A 14,957-nucleotide genomic window follows, 5' to 3' on the forward strand; every position below is an offset into this window, starting at 1 on the left:
TCTTGGGTTTTTAAACAATCATGCACCTTTCCTTTTCATTGTTTCTTTGTTTTTATATATTAGTGGTAAAGAGCACTGGTCAGAGGGTGCAAAAATATGCACTGGCTATAATACACACTATGGTTTACTCAATGTGGGGAATTAAAATTTTTCAAATTTCATCTACAAAATATTAACTACTTAGATGTAGGCATTCAAAATGAATCTGAAGCTAATCATCTAGTTTTTACAGACTAGGAAATTAAAATTCTTAACTATTAATTAAAATGTCTTAAGATATATCTGACAAAATATGAAAATATATGTATTAGGGAAAGATAATTGTATCTGAATTCTATTTCTCTGTAGATTTCAGAGTATGATTCTAGAAACATTTTTGCCAGACCTATTATTTTTATATAGTAAGTGTTAGAATAAAATTGACAACATAAAAGGCAAACTTTTATGTTAATTGAATAAAGTACCTACAAAGACACCAACACAACCTATGTGGTTTCTGTCCAGGAGTGGCCTGGTATTTCGGTGGAATTTTATATGGAACCTTCCATAAACACCACGACACAATAGTGTACCATTGCCTCCCAGATATTTACTCTGCCAATACTTTTCTCACAATGGCAGTTCCTTGCTATTTGTTTTTCCTCTTTACTTAAGCTTTTTAAACTCCAAAAGGGAAAAACTGTGTCTTCCTCAACTTCACCCAATTAATACATTTGCAGGACCCCTAAAAGAGAAGTTAAACAGTTGTGCCTCTTGAGAGAACAAAGTGAATGGACAAGAAAACCAATTATTTTTCTCATTATTTAACCTTTCTTAAAGATGGTCAAGTCTATTACACATATAATTTAAAAAACACAAAAACTTAGTAAAGTTCCAAAGACATTTCCAAAAGCTTTCATCAAATCCTTTTAATTTATACCTGATCATCCAGTGGCAACTCAGAGAAGGCAGGAATATATTTAGCCCATTCCACCAAGACTAAGAGCTGTTGTTTCATAGATTCACAGACATCACCGATACTGGCAATTTTCTTAACATTTATGTCAGTGCTTGCACCAGGGCTTGAGACTGAGATCTAGCATTAAGAAGATCACATTAATTTTTCATTTAACATAATATGTGAGCAATACTTCCATGACTGCAATAAGTAAACACCTTTGAAGTGGGCACTCTCATTGCCACAGTATCTTGAGATATATGAAACATTTTAAAATTGAGAAAAAAAAAAAACCTATCAGCACAAGCTACATTGAAAACATTCACTTGTGGGACTCCTGGGTGGCTCAGTGGTTGAGCATTTGCCTTTGGCTCATGGTGTGATCCCAGGGTCCCAGGATGGAGTCCCACATCGGGCTCTCCCCAGGGAGCCTGCTTCTCCCTCTCTGCCTGTGTCTCTGCTTCTTTCCCTGTATCTCTCATGAATAAATAGGTAAAATCTTTACAAAAAAAAAAAAGAAAAAGAAAAGGAAAGGAAAGGAAACATTCACTGCACAGTACCATACTCTGGGAGCAGTACCTTTTTTTTTCCCTCACTGGCAAAACCATAAAAAAAGTTACTCAACTTTCAGGATTTTCCTAATTCACAATGACTATACAAAACGATATGCCACAGTCACATGAAATATGCTCTGTGATATTATTTTTAATTAAAAAATGGTATTTCCACTAAGAAAGCTTATCTATAACTTTTTGAAATATATGAGGAAAATTTTTTCAGTGGATATAGTTTACTAAACTGAAGAAAAAAGATTTAGAAGAGAAGCCAGAACTAGTTATGTTGCTGCATTAAAGGGAGGCCATCAAAGTAAAATTAAGAAACCAACTTTTGACTTAGCAATATTGAAAAGCTTAATGTGTGGAAAAAAATTTCAAATTATATATGATTTCTAAGTGGTTGAACTGTATAAAATATGACTGTATATAAATATAAGTTTTAAAATGTTTTTCTGCTAAAAATTACTTTCTAAAAGTTCTTATAAACTTAATTTTTGGACATGTATGTGGGTGAGTGTGACTTTCTATGCTTATGTTTATTTCTTCACAGCTTCCTTTTAAGGTATTCTGTAAATGCTCTACAGGATCATCAAGTAATCTTCAGTACTGATGATAATGGTGATGTTAGCCTCATCATTCCACCCTCATGCTATCAAAATAGAAAGTAGTTGTGCTGACTCATTATAGAACCTGATTAATAGTTAGCTATTTCATCATTTTTTATAATAGAGAAATATCATTAACTTTTCTAATGGGGCAATGCTAAAATAAACTGTCTTCAAATGTTTCTTCTTTGATACTTTTTTTTTTTTTTTTCCTTAAGGTAGGCTCCATGTCCAGTGTGGAGCCCACATGGGGCTTGAGTTCACAATCCTGAGATCAAGACCTGAGTTGAGATCCAGTCAGATGCTCAACTGAATGAGCTATCCAGTCATCCTTCTTCATTTGATTTTTTTTAAAGATTCTTTTTTTATTTAATCATGAGAGACAGAGAGAGAGAGAGAGAGAGAGAGAGAGAGAGAGGCAGAGACACAGGCAGAGGGAGAAGCAGGCTCCGTGCAGGGAGCCCGACGTGGGACTTGATCCCAGGTCTCCAGGATCACGCCCTGGGCTGAAGGCAATGCTAAACCGCTGAGCCACCCGGGCTGCCCTCTTCATTTGATTTTTAAATGATTTATTTTTATGTATACAACTAATGACAGATATTTTTAGACTTTGGAACTGATATTCTCATTTAGGAATTTAAAATAATTAACCTTTTTCATTGGTTTCTGAATTCTGGCTCTTCCCTTAAATATTTGTTTCCAAAGCAGATGCCAAGGTGAGTTCTTGAGTTCAGAAACCATTTTCATGGAAGGAAGCTCTGATGATAGGAGTCAACCAAGCTCCCCAAAAGTCATAGTAACTGATTTGACAGATTTTATTAGTAAACAACCTACTGTCTCCAGAGCATTGTGCTATGCATTTAGTATTTTAAATCAACCTTGTAAACAAACTTTTATTTAACAATATTAGACTGAAATGCATTGCATTTTTTTCGTTTAAAGACAGAAGTTATTCAGGAAGTATAAAAATTAAGTCAATAGTCCATCTAATATTTTCAAAGTAAAACTGTAATTTATTTTAGAAATGAGCCCATTTAAATGAACTCAAATTATTTTCTAATTATGCCTAAATAGACATTTGATTCTGTTGAACAGGACTAGATACTGAAGTGCAGCAGGTTACCTGGCGAGACCGAATTTCTGCTTGTGCCAGCGTGTTAATGGAGGGGATGTTGCTGCCATCAAATGTGCTTCTTCTGGTGCTTATTCTATCGCGTTCGTTTTGCACAGCTAGGGGAGAAAAATCACAGTATTCACTGGTCAGTTCTTTTCGATATATGTCAGGAAAAATAGTTCAAAGTTTAAAAGTAATAGTATAAAAAATAAGAAGGGGCTAAGGGGCAGAGGGGAAAGTATGGTACAACTGAAGATATTTATCATTTTGTACCACTTTCAAAAAGTAGAAGGCCAGTCCTGTCATTAGAATTCATGAAATATTGCCTTTTGAAGCTTCATGATCATATGCATGTCAGAAAGTGTTGGGTCAGTCAGTTCAACCATGCTGTATCTGTAATAGGACGGCCTTCCATTCTCTCCAAGTTAATAAAACTGTAAGATAAGTAGAGGAAGAGAATTGCCCCTATGATTGACCAACTCAAAGATTATATTCACTGTCAGAAGATATGAGTCATAGATTTTGAAATGTTCATTTTTTTTTCTAAAATAGTAACAGAAATGGAAAGTAAATTTATTTAGTTAAGGTGGTTTTAAGCTTGCAATCTTATGATCTCTCATGAAACAATGTCCTTGGGACATTTTATAAACATTATTAATAAAGCAAAAGTTACAGTAATGGGTGTTTTTTGAGGAGACTGAGATTTGAACATCAGCATTTTGGAAAGGTGGAGACATCTTCAGTATTATATAAAAAGCTTCTTAGAGGGAGCCAGATCTACTTGTTGCAGAAAAGAAAGGAAAAGCAATGTGTATTGAATTCCTTATTGAAATTCCTTATTGAAAACTACATTTTAAATATAAGGAAGAGTGAGAGAGGGAGTATTACCTTGTATATATCAAAGTTAGATTTTGTTTATTTAATTATTTTTTAAAGATTTATTTTGAGAGAGAGAATGAGAGAGAGAGAGCAACCACAGAAGCAGGAAAGGCAGAAGGAGAAAGAAAACATCTCAAGCAGACTGATGTGGGGCTGGATCCCACGACCTGGAGATAACGACCTAAGCCAAAACCAAGAGTTGGATGCTAAAGTGACTGAGTCTCCCAGATGCCTTTCCATGTTAAGTTTTAAAACTTCAGGGATTATATATTCTGTTAACCAAAAAGGATGAAAACAAGGCCTGTACCCCTAAATTATTTACATCAATGCTCTATTCTATTCTGCTGGAGAGATAAGATGTAAAACTATTAGAAATTCTGATGCAATTATTCTTTCTGTAAAGAGATTCACCAATTTCTAAGGATGCCAAAATCTACTATTTACCCAAAACTTAGTATCAACCATCAACCCATTAATCTGGGAGAGAAAATACTGGACTTTTGCCTTTAAGAGTGAGTAGTGTTTAAGTTGGAGTGTATCATTAATATTTTATCTTAAAATCATATTTACTGGTAGCTTACAGTTTTTTCCCCATAGAAATTGTCATTGATTTTCAGCCTAAACTGACTCATATGGAAATGCATATGTAGAGATAAAAAATTAAAAAGTAAGCTATGCTTTTATGAATTTCATTTACATGATCAATCCTCAGAAATGCGGCAAGATATTGTGAACATTTGTAATCTTTTTACTGCTATCATTTTTGACATAAAACCATGTTTATATAGGTTTCTATCTGAATAACCTTGATATTATGCCATTACTGTAAATATGAGAAATATATCTACTGTGAAGCCCAAAAGTTTCTTCCTAATCTATTTGGAAAAAAACTAATGCATTATTCTATGAATGGTTGGAGACATAATTTAACTATTTTAAAGTAATTTTATTTCAAAACTTGTAAACTTTTTTTTTTAAGATTTTATTTATTTATTCATGAGAGACACAGAGAGAGAGAGAGTCAGAGACACAGGCAGAGGGATAAGCAGGCCCCATGCAGGGAGCCCGATGCAGGACTTGATCTTGAGTCTCCAGGATCATGCCCTGGGCTGAAGGCAGACGCTAACCCCCTGAGCCACCCGAGCTGCCCAAAACTTGTAAACTCTTAAAGGAAATAGAGGGTTGTGACTTCCTTATACTTTTGTAGGAGTAACGCTGGAATTCAAGTAGAAATAGATGAAGTTGATTGATGAAGTATGTAATTAATCTCATAAACTATGAAATAGGCCATTAGAAATAAGTCATTTTATAATAACAAAATGCCTCTCTTTTAATTTTGTAAACTTCCTTTTGCCTTCTTTTGTTGACGAGCAATCTGAATGAAACCAATGGAATTTTTGTCTATTTAAAATATTGTGACAATGACAAAATAGGTTCAAGATAAGCTTGATATGTTTTACATTTCCATAGTATATTAATTTGATTTCATTTTTTTATGGTTTCTGAAATAGTCCTGAAAAATATTTCTTTGTATATAATAGGCATAAGCATGTGACAAAACTGATAAGCATATTATGTCGGCAGTGGCTGTCCTCTGCCAAATGTTAAAATGTGTTCAACAGAATTGTTTCCAAATTAACCATAGTAAGAATGTCAGATAATATAATAAGATTATTTACTATGTTCAAAATGAAATTAATGTACACTAATATAGAATCTCTAGTCCACTGTTTCTGTTTCTCCATAGAATATAAACTCCCTGAGAGGAAGGATTCTTTTTCAGTTATGTTCACTATTGAAGCCTTAGCATCTGGAACAGGTTTGAGAAGGAAGTGCTCAATAAGTATTTTTTAGATAAATCAATGAACAAAAAGCAAACATTCAATCAATATTTATGAGATGAATAAAGATATTCAATTGTTATTGACAACAAAAGCGTGTTTAAAAATACATTTATAATTTCAACCTATTAATAGATTTTGCCTTCTGTCTTTTGAACTGGATATCAGGATATTATTTAGATAATGATTTTGTTTCCAGGTATATCACAGTAGTAGAGGTAATAGTGTCTGGAATCAGATAGTCATCAAAGACTGGTGTCAGTGTCCTTGGGTAAATTCTTAAATTGAGGGAATTAAAGATTCTTCACTGAGGAAAATCAGAACTCCTGTGAAAAGGTTATGATTAAATGAAGATGTATGTGTATAACACTTTTCATCAATAATTATCATTATTATACTATATATTGTTACCTTCTTTTTTCATTCCTGCTCTAAAACACTTTCTTAATCGACAATATCTACATTGATTCCTTTTGTCCTTGTCAACAACGCATTGCCGACTGAACCTATAATATCAAACAAAGATATATTAGTTTGCAGAAAACTATTTATCAAAAACAGCAACAACAAACATGCACAAATAAATAGATAAATAGATCTTGCATAAAATAGGTATGGTCAAATTTGGCCCAACAGGAAGAATGTGTAAGAACAATTACCTGCAAATTTTCCAGTCTAATGATCAGCATATACATGGAAATACAAGCCTCACTTCTTTTTTCTTTTTTTTTTTTTTTTGCAAGATTTTATTTATTTACTTGAGATGGAGTACAAGCAAGGGGAGGGGCTGAGAGAGAGGGAGAAGCAGACTCTCTGCTGATCACGGAGCCTGATTCAGGGCTTGATCCCAGGATCCTGGGATCATGACCTGAGCGGAAGGCAGATGCTTAATCAACTGAGCCACGCATGCACCCCACCCCCCCACTTCTCATGTAGTCTTTATAATAAAACAAACCTGAATGATATCTCACTTTCTGCCAGTATACATAGTATACATTATTACTTCTATCCTGAGTCACAAAAGCCAAACCTAGTTTAAAACTCTTTGGCATGTGAATTCTAATTGCTTATTGCTAAATGATTTCAGTGTAATAGAGAATATATCAGAACTTCATTCCTCTGCACTTTTATGCTTTTCTCTTTTTAAATATTCTTCTATTAATTTTAAATGTGCCTCACATGCAATTGAAATCTACTCTGCCAAATTACATATCCAGAGTCAAGTGAGAACAGCATTTAGAGTATGGTCTCTGCACAATTGGTACTACCTCACACCCAATAAAATGGCTATAATCAGAAATAAAAGGAAAAAAAAACAGACACTAACAAGTGTCAATGAGGATGTGGAAAAATTGGAACCCTTATAATTTGCTTTTTTGTAATATAAAATGATGCAGCTGCTTGCAAAGAAAGTTTGGCACTTTTTAAGAGAAGTTAGGCATTAGAATTACCATATGACCCAGCAATTTCACTCCTAGGTATATACACAAAAGAAATGAAAACATATGTTTCCATTGGAACTTGTACACAAATGTCCAAATCATCATTATTCATAACAGCCAAAATGCAGGGACAACCCAAATGCCCATCAGCTGTATAAAATGTGGTATACTTAGACAATGGATATTATTGCTGGGCAATGAACAAGAATGGAGTACTGATACATGCTACAAACATGGATGAACCTTGAGAACACTTCTAAGTGAAAGAAGTCAGACACAATAGGCTACGTTTTATATACAGGCATACCTGAGAAATTCTACCTGTTTCGGTTTCAGACCACCACCATAAAGCAAGTATCATAATAAAGTGAGTCAAATGAAATTTCATGCTTTCTCAGTGTATATTGTTATGTTTACACTATACTGTAATCTATAAACTGTGCAAGAGTATTGTCTAAAATAGCAGTGTAATACCTTAATCAAAAATACTTTATTGCTAAAAACTGCTAACCACTATCTAAATTTTCAACGAGCCACAATCACTGATCACAGATCACCATAATCAACAGAATAATAATGAAAATGTTTGAAATATCACAAGAATTACCCAAATATGACTCACAGACACAAAGTAAACCAATACTGTTGGGATAATGGTGCCAACACTCCCTCAATGCAGGGTTGCCAGAAACCTTCCATTTGAAGAGGAAAAAAAAAAAAGCAATGTCTGCAAAGTGCAATAAAGTGAGGTGTGCCTGTAATTTAATTTCTATCAAATGTCCAGAAGAGGCAAATCTATAGAAACAGAAAGTGGATTAGTCCTTGCCTGTCATTGGAAGGGAGGGAGTCAGGGGAAATGGAGAGGCACAGTTTAAGGGTAGGTCTCTTTACAGGTGATGAAAATGTTCTAAGTTGATGGTGGTGATGGGTGCACAATTCTGTGAACATACTCAAAACCTGAATTTTCCACAGAATGAAAAAGAGTACAGTCTATGGAATTAGATGTGAACTTAATTCCCAGGTCCACTAATTCACTCTTGATGGAACCTGGGATGGTATTTAACAATCTCAAATTAATTTACAGTTGTCAAATTGGAAGGATTTTTTTCTTTTTTTTTAAACTAAAGTTGTTGTGTGAATGTACTTTTGTGGTTTTGGGGCAAATATTATTCAATCATATGGTAAAATAATAACATTTCTTCAAAATTGTGTCATAAAATTACCCATATCTACATGTATTGCTATAATACTGATTATTTGTGACTAATTATTAATGATGGGAATAAAAGAACATTTCTAGTGATCTATAAAAGAAGATATTTCTTCTAAAAATGATGGGTAGCCACTTCAAATGGCACGAATATAAAGCCTCCTATAAAGGAACTGAGTGGGAAGAGAGATATATCTTCAGGATGAGGAAAAAAAAAAAGAATTGTTCACTTGGGAACTCATGGCTGAGGAGACTTCAGGAGAGGGAACTAGATTACCAATATATACCAGATGGAAACACACTCAATTAACATTGATGCAAGAACTGAATAAACATGTTAAGCATCTTCTGTTACAAGATCCTGGGATAGGGATTGAACAAAGGAATATGACTTGTCTCTTCCATTCAGGGAAGCAACAATCTAATAGTGTATACATACAAGTTTGCAAATAGTCATAATAAAGGAAACATGATTTAAGAAGTATTGAATCAGCAATTTAAAGTGCTTTGGGAAGGAAAGCCCAACTTTTGTGTGACGGAAGTTAGGGTGGAAATGAAATCTGTACATCTGAGGAAATGGATCAATTTGAGACCAGCAAAATCTGAGCTTAAAAGACCTTGATGCTCCTACACTTTCATCATTATAATAACTATTTTCCAAATGGAAAATCATAGCATTTGCTTAATACCAAAATATGTAAAGAAGGCTAAGTTGGCAGCAATACTCATGATGGGAAGGTGTGAGGAGTTAAACTGTCCATGTGGTGGGAGTATTTTTTAAATTCCAAGAGTTGCTATGGGAACCTCCTTTCTCATTTTTCCCATACAAGATGGGAAGAAATATTGGTGCTGTTATTTTCTGATTCTTAAAAGTATTTGTTGGATTAGTTGTTTGGATCACACCATTTTTCATATATATGTATTTCATCTTCAATAGAATACATGACTCAAAATATATTGTTTACATGTTATTTTGTATTTATTTTTATTCTTCATTTTGTAAAAGCACTGAATATTTAATGTAATTATAGAAATTAGAGAAAATGCTTTTAATGAGGCAAATTTGGGATGCTTCGGTGTCTCATCGGTTGAGCATCTGCCTTTAGCTCAGGGCATGATCCTGTAGTCCCAGGATCGAGTCCCACATCTCGGACTCCCTGCATGGAGCCTGCTTCTCCCTCTGCCTGTGTCTCTCATGAATAAATAAATAAAATCTTAAAAAAATAATGAGACAAATTTACTTGGTTTATATTTTGTCTCTAGAGCTTTGATGTACATAAAAACAAGAATTATCTAAATATATTTTTGTTTGTTTATCAAGAAGGTTTTAAAGTAGATAACTAACATTTTTTTTTTAAACCAACTTTAAGCTATCCTGGAAAAAATTACTAGAGAACACTAGTTAGGTATTTGGAGAGTTATGTATTAACTTTTCCCAGATTCCTAGAAACCAAATGGCAACATATTGCCAGAGAGGTAACTTCTTTCCAAATGTCTAGCTTGTTTATAAAACAACACAGCAACATGCTTTTCATCAATTGAGCATTGATATTTTTCTGTTAGCTTCAGTCATCTTTTTAATAGTCCATATTTCACATAGATGTAATCTGCATTCCAGAACTGTCGCTCTGAATACTCGAGGTGGAATATTTAATCCTAACTTACACTATGATGTTGACTATTTTTTTAAAAGCCTAGTAGAAACATGTGACATATACAGTATAGTTAAATACATTTTAGACAAAACATTAAGTTCAATGGCAAAATTGTGGCATGAGAAATACATTTAAAATTTTAGGACTGAAAATTTAATTTCATTCATTTACACTGACAAGCTACCAGAAATCATCCCCACTTTTATAATCTTGTTCAAAAGACTCAGGATGTAGAGATGTCGAAAAGAAAATCAATGTGCAGGAAAACACACAGATTTAAATATGTCCACTGGTCCGTGAATATGTGGTTAAACAATAAAAGAACACAAGAAAAGACAAACACCAAATTTCAGACAGTAGTTATCCCTGGGAGAGAAGAGAGAAAGTGATACAGAGGTGTGTTCACTAGAGGCTTTGATTATATTGGCCTAGGTTGGGTGATAACTTTGTGGATTTTTTAAATACATTTTTAAGCCTAAAATATTTAATAAAAAACGAACCACCTGTGGGAATACAACCTGCACTGGCATCCACATATCCTTTTAACACAGCTTGTGGATTTTGTCTTAGAATTACAGAAACATGAAAGCTCTGATTTTTATTTATTTGTTTATTTATTTAAGAGAGAGCGAGATAGTGAGTGGGAGGAGGAGCAGAGGACAAGCACTCTGTGCTGAGTGGGGAACCTGATGTGGGGATTGATCTCATGACCTGAGCCGCAATCAAGAGTTGGGCACTTAACCAACTGAGGCACCCAGGTGCCCCAAAAGCTCTGATTTTATTCCCTTACTTCTTGCACACCATTTTGAAACTCTTCTCAAAGTAACTTTCTCAAAAGGAGCATCTCAAATACCTGCAGGAATATACGTGACTCTTGCGTATGCTGCGTCTGAAGAAGCCCTTGCACCCATCACAGCTTGATGCTCCATAATGCTTTCCTGTGGCTCTGTCCCCACATATAGCACATAGACAGTTGACACCATTGTCTGTGGCATTCATACTTGTTGTCTCTGGAGCAGAGCTATCTGTTAAAGAAAAAGCAGAGTAGGCTTCAAGTTAATACAGAGTATTTCTGATTTATATTACCCTACTAATGATTCACAGGCTCAAAGCAGTCCATTCCTTGACCTCTTGGAGCATACCTATGCTCTCCCTTGAACCACTGGCCACTTCTGCCCATCTCTATTCCAGTCTTCCCTCTCATATTTCTGAAAATCAAACTTTGGGACACCATAGGTCTCAGTCCCTCCAAATATACTCTTTCCCTAGGAAAGCTCTTCTAATTCCATGATGTTAAATACAAATGTATGAGAGAAAATCCACAGATTTTATCTCTAGCCCTGATGTCTTCCACGGGCATCAGTCTGAAATGCCCAAATACCTATTTAACAACTTCACCTTGAGGTTTAATAAGAATTGCAAATTAATGTTTCAAAAGCCAGAACTCTTCTATTTTTCCCCTTGAATTTGTTCTTCCTTCAGTCTTCTCCATGTCACTCAATGGTACCATCCAGTACCTAGGACCAATACCCTGGTGGTCTTCATTGGATTTTCTCCTTCATTATTCATATCCAATCTAATACTAAGTCTATATTTGAAAGACATATCGAATCCATAATTTTTCCCTTTTACCATAGCCACCCTTATCCAATCAACTATAATCTTTCCCCTAGATTACTGCAATAGCCTCTTATCTAATTTTTCTGTTTCCACCCTTGCTCCCCTACTGTTTATTACCCCAAAGTGCTCTTGGAATAAGAAATTCACATCATATTAGCCTTCTGTACCTAACCCTCAGAAACAGAATAAAGCCTATACATCTTAGGGCTGCTATAAAGCCTTGTGTGGTAAAGCCCCCTCCAACCTCTCCGATCCCATTACTTGGTACTACTTTCCATCAGCTCACTGCTCAACAGTATTGCCATTTTAACCCCCTTGGAGTCTGCTCCCATCTTATCTGTTCCTTCTGCTGGAAGGATAGTTCTTCCTCAACAAAGCCTTTGAGCTGGCTACCTGATTTCTGCTCCAATCTCACACTTTCTGTGAAATATTCTCTGAACACACATCTAAGAGTCATTGTTCATCTGCCTTTCAAGTAGAATCTAGAACCCTGATTATTTTTTAAATAACTATTTCATTTTTAAAAATGATATTATGTATTGGTATGTTCTTTCATCATCCCACTTTACCTATAGAATATAAACTTCATGATGTTAGAGAACTCAGATTTGTCATATGCACTCCTGTCTTCCAGCTCTCAGAACTGTGTCTGGCATAAAGTACATGTCTAATCCATAGTTTTGAAGGAAGAGACTTTAAGAAATCCACATAAATATTTTAATTTAAATATTTCTTAAATGGATTACCATTATTGATTATACCTTTAAAATCTGTATGTACTCAAAAGACAATGAATACTTTAAGGTAATTTACTAAAAATTATAAAATTGGGGCAGCCTAGGTGGCTCTTCGGTTTAGCGCTGCCTTCAGGGTGTGATCCTGGAGACATGGGATCGAGTCCCATGTCAGGCTCCCTGCATGGAGCCTGCTTCTCCCTCTGCCTGTGTCTCTGCCTCTCTGTCTCTCTCTTTCTCTGTGTCTCTCATGAATAAACAAATAAAATCTTTTTAAAAATTTATAAAATTGTAAGATAATATAGGCATAGTAACAATTTACCATATCTTGAATATAACAGAAGATAAAATAAAGGCTGTCATGCACCAATTATATTTCGTGAAAACACACATATTCTACTTATTAAAACTTCTGAATAGACAGACATTAACCATACAGAATTTGGTCAAGTTGAGAAAAACCTTAATGAGAATATGTTTAAGGGTTTATCATGTGATGTTATAGAGTTTAAAGCTAGGAATTCTTCTTTTTGGTAACATACATAAAATAGATATTAGAAATATGACAAAAATGTTAGGATTGATTGTATTCTAGGATATTATGGAAATACGAAAAAATTCAACTCTTGCTTTCTGTTTAATGCCATACTTACGTATTGTTAATATTATTACAAAACAAACAAGTTAGACAACACAAAATTCAGTTATGTTAAATACTTATGCTAAATCTGTCCTTATTTAGTAATATACAGTCTTTTTTAAAAAAAATCGTGATCCTCTTGAGACAAATACTATTAAATATCTTAGTCAAATCTAAACATAAGGAATAAAAAAACTGACTTCCTAAGATTTGAACACAGGTTTCTTTCAATTCTCCCTGTGCTAAAATCTCAGAATTCATCTTCTGATGATTAAAAAGAATATTTGCACTAATAAGCTATTGTTTACTATAAATATAATGAGAACAGCAGTTGTAAAATTGAGGAGCACAGCAGAACATTCCCATATCCTGAGTACAAGATACATTCTCAGTCCTGAACTACACACACACACACACACACACACACACACACAGGTTTTTCAAAGTATACATAATTAGTAGATTTCAGGTGTTCTAACAATTATAAGTAATCTTGGACAAGATTTTACCTTGGGAAAAAATTTAAATACAAAGTCAACAGTAAACTGTATTATATAAAGACATGAACTCTAAACAACTCATGCCTTATTTAAAGTTAAAAAGTTACAGTAGATAAATGCCAAGAGCTTCGTGAGGCTAAACATTAGCTTGTCAAGTAGTAAGGTTATAATATAAGCCTTTAATTCCTTTCATATTGTGTTTGGTGCAAAAACTTGATAGTGATTTTAGATGCAGTTTCTCATCAGTGGCCATGGAGAACTGAAATGACAGGAGGAGGCGACCAGTAAGTGCCTCCAGCGTTCCATATGTCATTTTAAATACTGCATAGAAAATGTACTTCACAGCCAGTCTGCCAATATTACTTACTACTGTGATTTACAGTAAATAAAGTAACTGCTAAAACTGTTCTTTTTACCTTAACTGGCCCATGACGGAACGCTGAGGTCACGTTATTATGCATAACTAGACTTTTAAAGAGTCTCAACACAAACCAGCCATAACATTACTAACTTAAATTTTGTGATGAAATGCACAGGCTCAGATATGTGGTCTTAAGAAGCAAGAAAACACAGAGCTGCCAGCTGGGACACTCAGCATTGCCCCTCCCATTATACCCGCTTTCCTTTATATCTGCAAGCAGATGAGAACTCACCATTTGAATTATATAGAATCTGCATAGTTTCAAACTCCAACGTTGTGTAAGTTGGATCCAAAACCTCGCTGTAATTTGCCATCTCCATGTCCAGTATCGGTTCCGATACCCTCATCATTGATTTAGAGACACACATACAAGTGGCACCGCAGGCCAGTGCGTGTGATGGCTGTTGGGCTTCCGATCTGTGAGTGGTAATCCAAAGTTAACTGTAACTGTTAGCAGTGGGTTATGTGCTGCAGTGGGAGGAGCTGTAAAACTGTAAACTCCTCCACGGGCCATATTCTGCTCATTTCTTTCTCTTTTATGGCATGCGAAAGCAATTCCTTGTGATAATCTTGGAATGCTTCATGGAATCACCTTATCTGAAGTGCTTAGTGGACTAACATGATTTCCTAAATTGATATCCAGTAGACAATAAATGATGTCATTAAGTAGTTAAAAATAGAAGAGAGAATCTCTTGGGTTTCAAGCATTTATAGCATGATTTATCCTATGTAAGAGGATGAAAGCACCTACCACATGTTCTAAAAGATGGGCTTTTACTGTTAGAAATTTGATGTTAAGATG

The 14,957-nt window shown here is 34.6% G+C and overlaps 1 protein-coding gene across 6 annotated transcripts in view; it reads right to left on the reverse strand.

The window, feature by feature from the left end:
* Positions 1-14,957, reverse strand: part of HNF4G (hepatocyte nuclear factor 4 gamma) — a 122,623-nt gene that overhangs the window by 11,418 nt on the left and 96,248 nt on the right. For 5 of the 6 annotated variants that reach the window (XM_041768883.1, XM_041768888.1, XM_041768886.1 and 2 more), the window contains 5 exons: positions 14,388-14,572; positions 11,094-11,265; positions 6,345-6,439; positions 3,223-3,329; positions 920-1,075 (listed from right to left, as the gene is read on the reverse strand). In XM_041768883.1, coding sequence (XP_041624817.1) covers positions 920-1,075; positions 3,223-3,329; positions 6,345-6,439; positions 11,094-11,265; positions 14,388-14,523 — 666 coding nt within the window. In that variant the 5' untranslated portion in view covers positions 14,524-14,572. The remainder of the gene's footprint in view (positions 1-919; positions 1,076-3,222; positions 3,330-6,344; positions 6,440-11,093; positions 11,266-14,387; positions 14,573-14,957) is intronic. The other variant, XM_041768889.1, reaches the window with a different exon arrangement.

The sequence above is a fragment of the Vulpes lagopus genome, chromosome 9, assembly GCF_018345385.1.
Source record: "Vulpes lagopus strain Blue_001 chromosome 9, ASM1834538v1, whole genome shotgun sequence".
Classification (NCBI taxonomy): domain Eukaryota; kingdom Metazoa; phylum Chordata; class Mammalia; order Carnivora; family Canidae; genus Vulpes; species Vulpes lagopus.